Source organism: Aspergillus caelatus (genome assembly GCF_009193585.1).
Source record: "Aspergillus caelatus strain CBS 763.97 unplaced genomic scaffold BDV27scaffold_333, whole genome shotgun sequence".
In the NCBI taxonomy this organism is placed as follows: domain Eukaryota; kingdom Fungi; phylum Ascomycota; class Eurotiomycetes; order Eurotiales; family Aspergillaceae; genus Aspergillus; species Aspergillus caelatus.
This window is the reverse complement of record NW_022475596.1, coordinates 1-10286: the sequence shown is the minus strand read 5'-3', so window position 1 is coordinate 10286 and position 10286 is coordinate 1. Positions and strand designations below refer to the sequence as shown.

General features: G+C 49.2%; 4 protein-coding genes across 4 annotated transcripts; 3 read left to right on the top strand and 1 right to left on the bottom strand.

Annotated features, from left to right (window-relative positions):
• On the top strand, positions 1–3132 carry BDV27DRAFT_69508 (beta-glucosidase H). Its single transcript, XM_032077323.1, has 2 exons — positions 1–507; positions 568–3132. The coding sequence occupies exons 1-2, from the start codon at positions 438–440 to the stop codon at positions 3015–3017; spliced, it is 2520 nt and encodes an 839-aa protein (XP_031921520.1). The 5' UTR covers positions 1–437; the 3' UTR covers positions 3018–3132.
• A 1291-nt stretch (positions 3133–4423) lies between these two features.
• On the top strand, positions 4424–5141 carry BDV27DRAFT_137716 (profilin). The gene is made up of 4 exons (XM_032069055.1): positions 4424–4577; positions 4639–4736; positions 4802–4936; positions 4995–5141. The coding sequence occupies exons 1-4, from the start codon at positions 4565–4567 to the stop codon at positions 5127–5129; spliced, it is 381 nt and encodes a 126-aa protein (XP_031921519.1). The 5' UTR covers positions 4424–4564; the 3' UTR covers positions 5130–5141.
• Positions 5142–5978: 837 nt separating this feature from the next.
• On the top strand, positions 5979–7244 carry udpA (UDP-N-acetylglucosamine 1-carboxyvinyltransferase family protein; the record flags this gene model as incomplete). The annotated part of the gene is made up of 1 exon (XM_032075025.1): positions 5979–7244. One exon carries the CDS (start codon positions 5979–5981, stop codon positions 7242–7244), a length of 1266 nt encoding a protein of 421 aa, XP_031921518.1.
• A 121-nt stretch (positions 7245–7365) lies between these two features.
• On the bottom strand, positions 7366–9355 carry BDV27DRAFT_137715 (esterase/lipase family protein). Its single transcript, XM_032069054.1, has 5 exons — positions 8968–9355; positions 8680–8917; positions 8570–8626; positions 8212–8517; positions 7366–8154 (listed from the first exon to the last, which is right to left on the bottom strand). Exons 1-5 carry the CDS (start codon positions 9114–9116, stop codon positions 7825–7827), a joined length of 1080 nt encoding a protein of 359 aa, XP_031921517.1. The 5' UTR covers positions 9117–9355; the 3' UTR covers positions 7366–7824.
• Between the last annotated feature and the right edge of the window lie 931 nt (positions 9356–10286).

Below are 10286 nucleotides of genomic sequence, written 5' to 3'. Positions count from 1 at the left end.
GTCAGAGATTGCGATGTGAACCTCTGGGTTTCACCGCAGAGGCTCATCCCAGCCGAGGAAGAATGGCCACCAAACAAGATCCACCAATTGATAGATGATCCGTGCTTGCGACATCAAGCGGGGAGTGTCGGCACGAACTCTCCAGGCTTCGCTATTAACCAGCCTGCATTGTCAATCATCCTTGGCCCCGTGGTGGAGTAGGTAGTTGGGATATATATTTGTGTGCCTCACAGTCCTTCGTGATCTGCTTTCTTTTTTATTCCTCTAACCTCTATGCTCTTTGCTACCTCTACATCTGTCGTTTTGACACTATTCCGCCCATGGTTTTGTTGGAATAGTTATCCTTTTAATCCTACTATTTCGTCATTTCCTTTTTTATATATTCATCTTCGCCTGAACAATAGAAAACGTAGATATACCCATACAGCATATTCAAAATGCCTCGCCTCGATGTGGAAAAGACCATCGAAGAACTCTCTCTAGGGGAGAAGGTCGCCTTGACGGCCGGTAAGTCAAACCCCCACGATCGCAAGACGAATAAAAAAAAAGATCCTAACAAAACCCCAGGAATCGACTTTTGGCACACAGCCTCCGTGCCCCGCCTCAACATCCCAACTCTCCGCATGTCCGATGGCCCCAACGGCGTGCGCGGAACTCGCTTCTTCAACGGCGTCCCAGCCGCGTGTTTCCCTTGTGCCACGGCACTGGGCGCAACATGGGACACCGAGCTGCTCCATGAAGTCGGTCAATTGATGGGCGAGGAGTCCATTGCTAAGGGCTCGCATATCATTTTGGGTCCCACGATCAACACCCAGCGGTCTCCGCTCGGAGGTCGTGGGTTCGAGTCCTTTGCCGAGGACGGTGTGCTTTCTGGACACTTGGCCGGTCACTTCTCCAAGGGTATTCAGGAGAAGGGCGTTGCGGCGACTTTGAAACACTTTGTGTGCAATGACCAGGAACATCAGCGTATGGCTGTTGATAGCATTGTTACGCAGCGGGCTCTGCGCGAGATCTATCTTTTGCCTTTTCAATTGGCTATGAGAATTTGCAGAACGGCCTGTGTCATGACGGCTTATAACAAGGTGAATGGAACACATGTTAGTGAGAATAAGGACATCATCACGGATATCTTGCGGAAGGAGTGGGGGTGGGATGGCCTGGTCATGAGTGATTGGTTCGGTACGTACAGTACCAGTGATGCAATCATGGCTGGTTTGGACCTAGAGATGCCGGGCAAGACACGCTGGCGTGGAACTGCCCTGGCACATGCCGTTTCGTCCAACAAGGTCCCTGAGTTTGTCATGGATGAGCGTGTCCGCAACGTGTTGAACCTGGTCAACTTTGTGGATGGCCTGAATATCCCGGAGAATGCCCCAGAGAAGGCTCTCAACCGGCCACAGGACCAGGCTCTTCTCCGCCGTGCTGCGGCGGAGTCTGTTGTTCTCATGAAGAACGAGGAGGATATCTTGCCTCTGAAGAAGGACAAATCTATTCTGGTTATTGGTCCTAACTCCAAGGTTGCGGCGTACTGCGGTGGTGGCTCCGCGTCTTTGGATGCTTATTACACTGTCACCCCGTTCGACGGTGTCTCGGCTCAGAGTAAGGGTGAGGTCAAGTTCGCCCAGGGTGTCTACTCGCACAAGGACCTTCCCCTCCTCGGGCCTTTGTTGAAGACGGCCGACGGCAAGACCGGATTCACATTCAAGGTGTACAACGAACATCCTTCCGAATCTAACCGTGAACTTGTCGAGGAACTGCACTTGGTCTCGTCGAGCGGATTCCTCATGGACTACGTCAACCCCAAGATCCAGTCTCTCACCTACTTTGTTGACATGGAGGGTCTCTTCACCCCCGAGGAAGACGGTGTCTACGACTTCGGCGTCACCGTCGTCGGTACCGGTCAATTGTTCATCGATGGTGAGCTCGTCGTTGACAACACCAAGAACCAACGCCAGGGCTCTGCATTCTTCGGCACTGCTACCGTCGAAGAGAAGGGTTCGAAGGAGCTCAAGGCCGGCCGAACATACAAGGTCCTCTTCCAGTTCGGCACAGCACCGACCTCCGACCTCGACACCCGCGGCGTCGTAGCCTTCGGACCCGGTGGCTTCCGCTTCGGAGCCAGCCGTCGCGTTGGCCAGGAAGAGCTCATCTCCAACGCCGTCAAGCTCGCCTCCGAGGCCGAACAGGTGGTCATCTTCGCCGGTCTGACCAGCGAGTGGGAAACCGAGGGCTACGACCGCGACCACATGGACCTTCCCCCTGGCAGCGACGAGATGATCTCCCGCGTACTGGACGTCAACCCGAACGCCGTCGTGGTGATCCAGAGCGGCACCCCAGTGACCATGCCATGGGCCAACAAGACAAAGGCTCTCCTGCAAGCCTGGTTCGGCGGTAACGAGTGTGGTAATGGTATCGCAGACGTGCTTTACGGCGACGTCAACCCCTCCGGCAAGCTGCCAATCACCTTCCCCGTCCGTCTGCAGGACAACCCCAGCTATGTCAACTTCCGCTCCGAGCGCGGCCGTGTCCTCTACGGCGAAGACGTCTACGTCGGATACCGCTACTACGAAAAGACCGATCTGGCCCCTCTCTTCCCCTTCGGCCACGGTCTCTCCTACACCACCTTCACCCGCTCCGACCTGACCCTCACCACCACTCCCGAGAAGCCCCAATACGATGAAGGCGGCGAGCCCATCACCGCAACCGTCACAGTAACCAACACCGGCAAGGCAGCCGGTGCAGAGATCGTCCAGCTCTGGGTCGCTCCTCCCGCAACGGAAGTCAACCGGCCCGTCCGCGAACTCAAGGGCTTCACTAAGGTCTTCCTGCAGCCTGGTGAGCAGAAGAAGGTCGAGATCGTCGTGGAGAAGAAGCTGGCAACGAGCTGGTTTGATGAGATGCGCGAGAAGTGGGCGTCCGAGAAGGGCGAGTACGAGGTTCTTGTTACTGGTACTGGCGAGGGTGTTCTCAAGTCGTCCTTTAAGGTCGAGAAGACTCGCTACTGGCTGGGTCTGTGAGTTATGGTCCGTATCTAGATGTGGATGTGGATTTGAAAGTCGCTGGACGACTCTTCTTTTGTTGAACACGCTTTATGTTTATGAAATAGAAGCGGAGATTTAAATTTTATGCTTTATGATGTCTATTCTTCTTTATACGTACCGGACTTTCTACACTTGACGTACCTTACCTGTTTCGGACATCGTCGCTTCTCTTAGGGTGCTTGTAGTAGATCGTCATATGATCGTTGTAGCTTATTTCTTAGTGGGCTAGTAGGGTTTATGCAGGTCCATGATATCTGCAACTAGGCCTCATTAGGTACAAAGCTCTGTGTAGTCAGCCACACAACTATTTCGACCTAGTATAAAACCTTCAAGTTCAGCGATATCGACCCCTCAGACACGCTGTACAGCAACTAAACTGTTGACGAACAATATACGGTGTTCTCACACAGACCAGAGCTCTTGATTCTAGACAATACTACAGAAGTTATATTAAAGGCTATAATAAAGTTCGTGAATGGCCTTCTCCGTGATCTATCATCTTCGCCATGTAGAGGAGTATTAAGAACCACATCACAGCTTTTCTGGATTTTAGTATATAACAAATCCTTGCACTATTCTATTGTCTTCGAGCTAGGACTATCGCATGGTAACACTGGCTGAATCACACTAAACAGAATAATACTTTTGACTTTGAAGCTCGCCAGCCGGTGACAGATATGCTCACCTGCAGAATTCCATCGTCTCTAATTGGGTACTGCACGAAGAGACGAAGGTGCATATACAGTATGCTTCTTTACATCATTGTACATATCTTACGCTGTGACAACTGTTGCATGTGCAGTGCAGATACTGCCTTTTTCTTTTCTTTTTTTTTTTTAATGCGGTCTTTAATTGGTGTAGGAGAAATACTTGCAGCTACAGACTGGGAGATTTTATACCGACTACGTAGGCCCAATCATATAGCAGCCGGACATTACCATAACTTTTTTCATTTTCAGTATAGATGCCAGCAGCTATGGTAAGTGTCCCGAAAAAGAAAGGATTTAAAGATCTTTCTTGATGATTATTTCTGGGGGTAAATGACGCATGTCGTCATATTAGTAAAAACTAGAGTTCTTTGGAATTTAGAGTGGGTTCTTCTGTAACAATATCTGAATATCTAGACGTGTGCTGGGAAAAAGCGCTTAGGGTAACGCCCGTGGGGCAAAATAAAGTGGCGGCCTGGAGGCCTGAGCCCAGTCCTGCAGCTACTTTGAGGTACACATGTACGTAGTCATATGATGACCCTTTGACCCAAAAGCAGAATAGATTATCATCCTATTAAGTTACTCCTAAGGGTGTTGTCTATCACCCATGCATGATGGCGTATGCATATATTTTCTTGGGCTAGGCGGGGTAGTTCAGGTAAATATGACTATTGGCAGCAGAAAACACAGACTAGCAGTAATCCAGCCCGTCGAGGTATAAGACCACCGCATCCTCTCTCTGTAACATGGATGAAAGCAACATTGAAGCATTTGAAATCCCTTCTGTCACAACTCACAATATACCCTTAAAGCAAGATGTCTTGGCAAGGTATGGCAGGCCCCAGATCCTCCCACATAACAGTACTCTACAGTTTGCTAATAAAATCAAGCCTATGTTGACCATCATTTAATCGGCAGCGGCAAGATTACCCGCGCCGTCATACTAGGACAGCGGGGTGGTGTTTGGGCACATAGCATTGGCTACGAAGTAAGCACTCCAACTATTTTCAACGAATTTACCAAGTCATTAAGCTTGACACTGTGTTCTTCCAGTTATCGACACAGGAGCAGCGGACAGTGTCTGACGCCTATAACGATCGAGATCATGTTCTAAACTCAGGCTTAGAACTTGCTGGAAGGAAGTTCTTCACTCTTTCTACTAATCCGCGCAGTATTTATCTTAAAGCGGTGGGCATTTACAGGGACCTTAATGCAGAATAGGATCTAACTCTTAAGTGTCGTTTAGCGAGCTGATGGGGCAATTGTTGTGAAGACTACACAAGCTATTATCGTGGCAGAATACGGCGCACCGGTTCAACACCTAGAGGCGGCTAAGGTTGTGGAAGAACTAGCGGATTATCTCATTAGTGTTACTTATTGATGGGAGCTACTTTGACTACAAAGAACTATAAATATCTTTCCCTGCAGCTGTTGCATCATCATCCTAGATTATGGCAAGTTGGCAGCAGCATGCTTGGTACTCTCTCTATTATAATTCAGATACGCCAATCCTAGTCCATTCAACCTCTAATCTCCTTTAAATACGGATAATCCACCATATTACTGATTTGATAAAGTAAACAGATCTGCTCGATCAGTTCTGGGACACCACGTCGATAGAACTTGGAGATGTCTATCGACAAAATCTCGCATTTCCTCCCCATGTGGCATACCAACAACGCTGTCGGGCTATAACAGTCTCTGATGATAGAGCATATGTCCTGCTGGCTGCTGCTTTAGCAGAAACTCAACGATAGACCCCAAAAGAGCCGCGTGGACGAGAGGGGTCCAAGGATTAAACGCTAGTACGTTATGGTGCGCGGAAATCTACTCCGTAAATAAAAATAGGCCACGAGCTGAAGATGGATTTGCACACGCTAACTGCATCAGGTTGAAAGGAAATTACCTCCCCCGCCCACACACACACACACACACACACACACACACACCGCTACTACTATTTTGAATGGATGGAAATGCAATAAAAAGTAATCTGGCCCACATTCCCAATCTCAAACATAGCCTCCAATCGATCTGGTCGAGTATTTAAATTATGGTGTCGCGTGCGCAATGTGCCTATTATCTCCCCTCCTCGCAGTGCCTCCTGCGGGTGTCTCTTTTAGTACTCTGTACATTAGGGCTTACCAATCCAAACTTTTGATCTCTTAATATACATCATTGCTAGCGTCTGGGGCCTTCTTTTTGTCCTCATACCTTTCCCCTCAATCCAATGCCAAACGTTATCACCATCGATGGTGGCCAAGATGTTACCGGAGAGGTTCAGGTTTCTGGTTCTAAGAATGCTGGGCTACCACTCATGGCGGCAACACTCCTAGCTGCCGGGCCCAGTACGCTGCATGGTCTTCCACCAGTATCAGATATCAAACGCATAGGTTCTATCCTGCAATACCTTGGGGCCGATGTTACGCAGGTTAGCGATAACCTTCTTAATATTGACACCACAAATGCAATGTCTCTTTCTGTTCCTGCACAGCTTACTCATAGCTTAAGGGCGTCGATATTGTTCCTGGGCCCGCTCGTTGCTCGATTCGGACATGCCTATTTAAGTTTCCCTGGTGGCTGTAGCATTGGGACACGTCCAGTTGAAGAACACATCGAAGGCCTCAGAAAGCTCGGGGCTCGTGTCAGCGTGACAGACACGCATATTGAGGCACATGCTTCTCAGTTACAAGGAGCAACCATCTATATGCAGACCCCCTCGGTGACTGGAACCATGAATCTCATCATGGCCGCTTGTTTGGCGCGCGGCGTGACACACATCCACAACGCAGCTCGTGAACCCGAAGTGGGTGATTTGATCAACTTCCTGGTCCACATGGGAGTAGAAATTCATGGCACGGGGACGGACCATCTTGTCATCCATGGTCGTAGTACACTGCCTCTGTCGCCTTGTCAGTACCATGTTATGGAAAATAGGATAGAGGTGGGCACGTTTCTAATTCTGGGGGCGATATGCGGGAACCCTCTTACGGTATATCCCTGTCATCCTGAGCAGCATGTAATATTGATCAAGAAAGTTAAAGCAGTGGGTGCTCGTGTTCATATAGCAGACAATTCTATAACAGTCCGGAAAGCCAAACGTCCCTTAGCTGTCGACATTATCACGGGACCCTATCCGGCATTTCCAACAGACTTACAGCCGCAATTTATGGTGTTGCTTTGTTTAGCTCAAGGCACGAGTCATGTTATTGAATCTATTTTTGAGAGAAGATTCGGCCAATGCTTTGGTCTCCAGGCTATGGGGGCTGGTATACGTGTTTGCGAACAGACAGCAATAATCAGTGGCGTTGAGAGGCTTTCTGGGGCACTCGTGTTTGGTTCGGATCTGAGAGCCACTGCTAGCCTTATTCTTGCAGCAGTGGTTGGGAGAGGACGGTCCGTGGTTGGTGGTGTAAAATACCTTGACCGGGGTTATTACAACCTAAAAAGAAAACTCGCAAAGATCGGTGTCATTGTTGAACGGTTAGATATATGAGTGGAATTCGCAAGAATATAGAACAGCTTGTTTATATCCCCGGGCTTGTGCGATTGGCGGCCATGTCTACATCAATAAGTACTCCGTGCATACTACTAACAAGACATATTATACTTAGTGTCAGCCCACGGGCTCCGAGGAAGTTATACTGCATCCACTCCGAATCCAAACCGGTTGTTAGATCTACTCTCAACCAGCCGCCATAACTAATTCCCTGACACCACCATGACAAAACGCAGAAAAGTGCTTAAGAGTATTTAAACTGTGGTTCGACTTCCGGAGATGTCATTCTGTCGTTCAGTCAATCACTTGTGACTTGGGAATATCTGTGGTGCTTTGCTTTGTGTTACTCCGAATGTTATATTGATGTTCGAGATGAGGGGGGGGGTAAGATCTACTCTAGCAGCCGGTGCTTGGATGAAGCTCCAGGAGTACTCGTCCACCTAGCCCACCCACAATTGCCATTCCTCATCCTCGACCAAGTGTTAATGCTCTTCAAAGATCTAAGTATGACTATCTAAGTATGACTCTTCCAAATAATTCTCCTTAATGACTGTTACGCCGTCTTGCCCTTTGCAGACTATTTAGACGGCACCATGCCGAAATTCATATCCCCTTGCGCCTGATACTGGTGGCTGCCTACAATGTTCTGCGTGCCCCCGCCGAACTGATTGTATTGATGACTATTGGCCCCGTACTGATGGGCAAGTCCGGTCTGCGCAGCACGCGATGAACTACCATGGCCGCTTTGGTTCGCACCCCCCGTGTCTTTACTCCACCGACGCAGCTCTCCACAAATAGCCATAAACCCAGGGTCATCGATACTGGCAAACTTGGTCATATCCATATGATTGCTATGAATCCCAATGGGGACATAGCCCGGCAGAACGGCCGAATCTTGTGGCACGACCTATTGTGGCAGACGTCAGCATTTCGAGGAAAGGGCCCCGACTTTGGCATGGCTTACTAAACCAACTCCCAACACGGGCACCTCTTCATAGAAGCAAGTCACTTCGATCGGTGGTGGTCCTACACTTCGCACCATCGTGTGAAAGCCGTCTTGGATCCGCGCAAGCACCTCAGAATCGCGCTTGAGGACGTTGACGATCTCGGAATTCGTTTGCTTAACAAGGCTAATGGATCGGCATACAAAATCGGCCCATTTGGCAAGGCTAGCTCCATGGTGTGGTGTGCCGAGAAATATAATACCACGAGTGGACCGAAGGATGTTGTGGAGATGCGGCTCCGGTCGTTGTTTCGACGTGAACAAGGCCTGTGACGCGCAATTAGTGCAGCCCCCCTCCCAGAATCAGGTAATAGCGTACATCCTCGCAGACTAGTCCACCTAAGCTATGGCAGACAAATATAATGGGTCGTTCATTCTAAGTGGCGGTCAGCGATGCAAATGTGGCGTCAATAGAGGTGATCGCCCTACCGTGGCGTCGTTCTCTCGATAGGATGAAAGAGATGCTAGCAGATTATATGCATGATTGGCAATGAGAGACCGCGATACTACACCTCGCCAGTCTGCCACATATGCATCATATCCGAACGTGAAGATGCGGGCTGTCGGAAGCTTTGAAGGGAGGAGGGTTTTGGGCCAAGGTTCCTCCGCGCCTGGAGCAGTCCATGTTGCATCGCGATCACCGGTCAGACCGTGGACAAAGACGATACTGGAGAGAAACATCAGCAGTCGTTTTCTTCAGCTTGGGAGGGCACATACTCAATCGTCCCATCATTCGGGCCGCAGAGCAATTTCAGTCCGGCAGGGAAGGCCTTTCTTGGCTGGCATTTGGGTGTATTGTCCTGATCTTTGGCTCGAGGCCGCAGTCGCCGCCAGAATCGTTTCGTCCTGGCCACGTTCAAAATCATAGTATCTTGCCCCGGTCGTCAGATTTACCATCCCAAGGTGTGGTTTACTAAAAGTAAAAGTCATCCCGGCAGGGGGTATTTAATAATTGGGAACCCTGTCAATACTGGCAAGCAGCAACGCATCCCGCGCCCCCCGTGACTGATTTCCCTTGAAGAGGGCAATGTACGCTCTCAATCTAAGCGCCAGCCTTAAATAGCAACATGTATCTTTTGCGCGGTGCTCTAAAAATGGCTCGGAGAAGGTCCTCCGCAGCCCCTCAACGGGGGCGGAGCTTTAGCGCTCCACGTCTCGCCCATGATCTCGAAGGACGAAGCTTCAGTATAAGAGGTACTAGGGGGAGGAAGTTCCAGTTTTGTCCTGAACTGGGGATGGATGAATCCCCAGACCGACCAATGATGAGCAAGGCAAAGTGAAGATCAAAACTTCGGACAAATCACAATGCAAATTGCAATCCATATCGGCATCGTTGGTGAAAAAACTACATTAGTGTTAACCCCGTTGCATTTCCGAAATGTACTCGCGCCAAAAAAAATAAAAAAAATAAAAAAATAATATCTATGTATTTATGTATCTATCTAAAACTAAGTAGTACTGTACCCTTGTTTTCCCCCACCTAGATTATCGGCTTTGGTTTGCTCTATAACCCACTTGTGGAGAACCCCAAGAAAATCCTGGCGTTAAAAAACAAGACATGATTAGTCTAAAGCCCTGATAATTTCATTTAGATGCATGGTTAGTCGTACTAGCATGAGATAAGTCCCTAGCCCTAACGCGATCGGACCGCTGTCCGTTTTCTTGCCTGGATCGGCGAATCAATCAGCCGAAGTCCACGTCATTCTCCGAGCGCTTATTACGGTGGGGGACCGAGGGAAGTGAACCAACAACTCGTTCACTTGCAGCCCACATCCCCTGGGCGGCTAACTTGCATGGTGGATAAGTCTCAACTGTAAACAAAAGGAAACCGTACTCCACAGAGGAGAAGAAGGGTACCACGGATGCTCGCTACACAATTCGATCTGCATACTTCTAACTCAACTTCCCGACTCCTTAGCGCCCGGTTGTGGCTCCCTTTGCTGAGGTGTAAACTGGCCTAAGCGACCGAGGACGTTAAACACGGCGGCTATACAAAATTCATTCACAACTACAAGATTGTTGAGCAGAAAAAAAAA

Coding starts and splice junctions, on each gene's coding strand:
- BDV27DRAFT_137716 (XM_032069055.1), top strand. Junction 4,737..4,801: donor CACATAGCATTGGCTACGAA/GTAAGCACTCCA, acceptor GTGTTCTTCCAG/TTATCGACACAGGAGCAGCG. Junction 4,937..4,994: donor GCAGTATTTATCTTAAAGCG/GTGGGCATTTAC, acceptor AGTGTCGTTTAG/CGAGCTGATGGGGCAATTGT.
- BDV27DRAFT_137715 (XM_032069054.1), bottom strand. CDS start 9,116: ATGATTTTGAACGTGGCCAGGACGAAACGATTCTGGCGGCGACTGCGG. Junction 8,627..8,679: donor ATCGAGAGAACGACGCCACG/GTAGGGCGATCA, acceptor ACCGCCACTTAG/AATGAACGACCCATTATATT. Junction 8,518..8,569: donor GTGGACTAGTCTGCGAGGAT/GTACGCTATTAC, acceptor TGCGCGTCACAG/GCCTTGTTCACGTCGAAACA.
- BDV27DRAFT_69508 (XM_032077323.1), top strand. CDS start 438: ATGCCTCGCCTCGATGTGGAAAAGACCATCGAAGAACTCTCTCTAGGG. Junction 508..567: donor GAAGGTCGCCTTGACGGCCG/GTAAGTCAAACC, acceptor ACAAAACCCCAG/GAATCGACTTTTGGCACACA.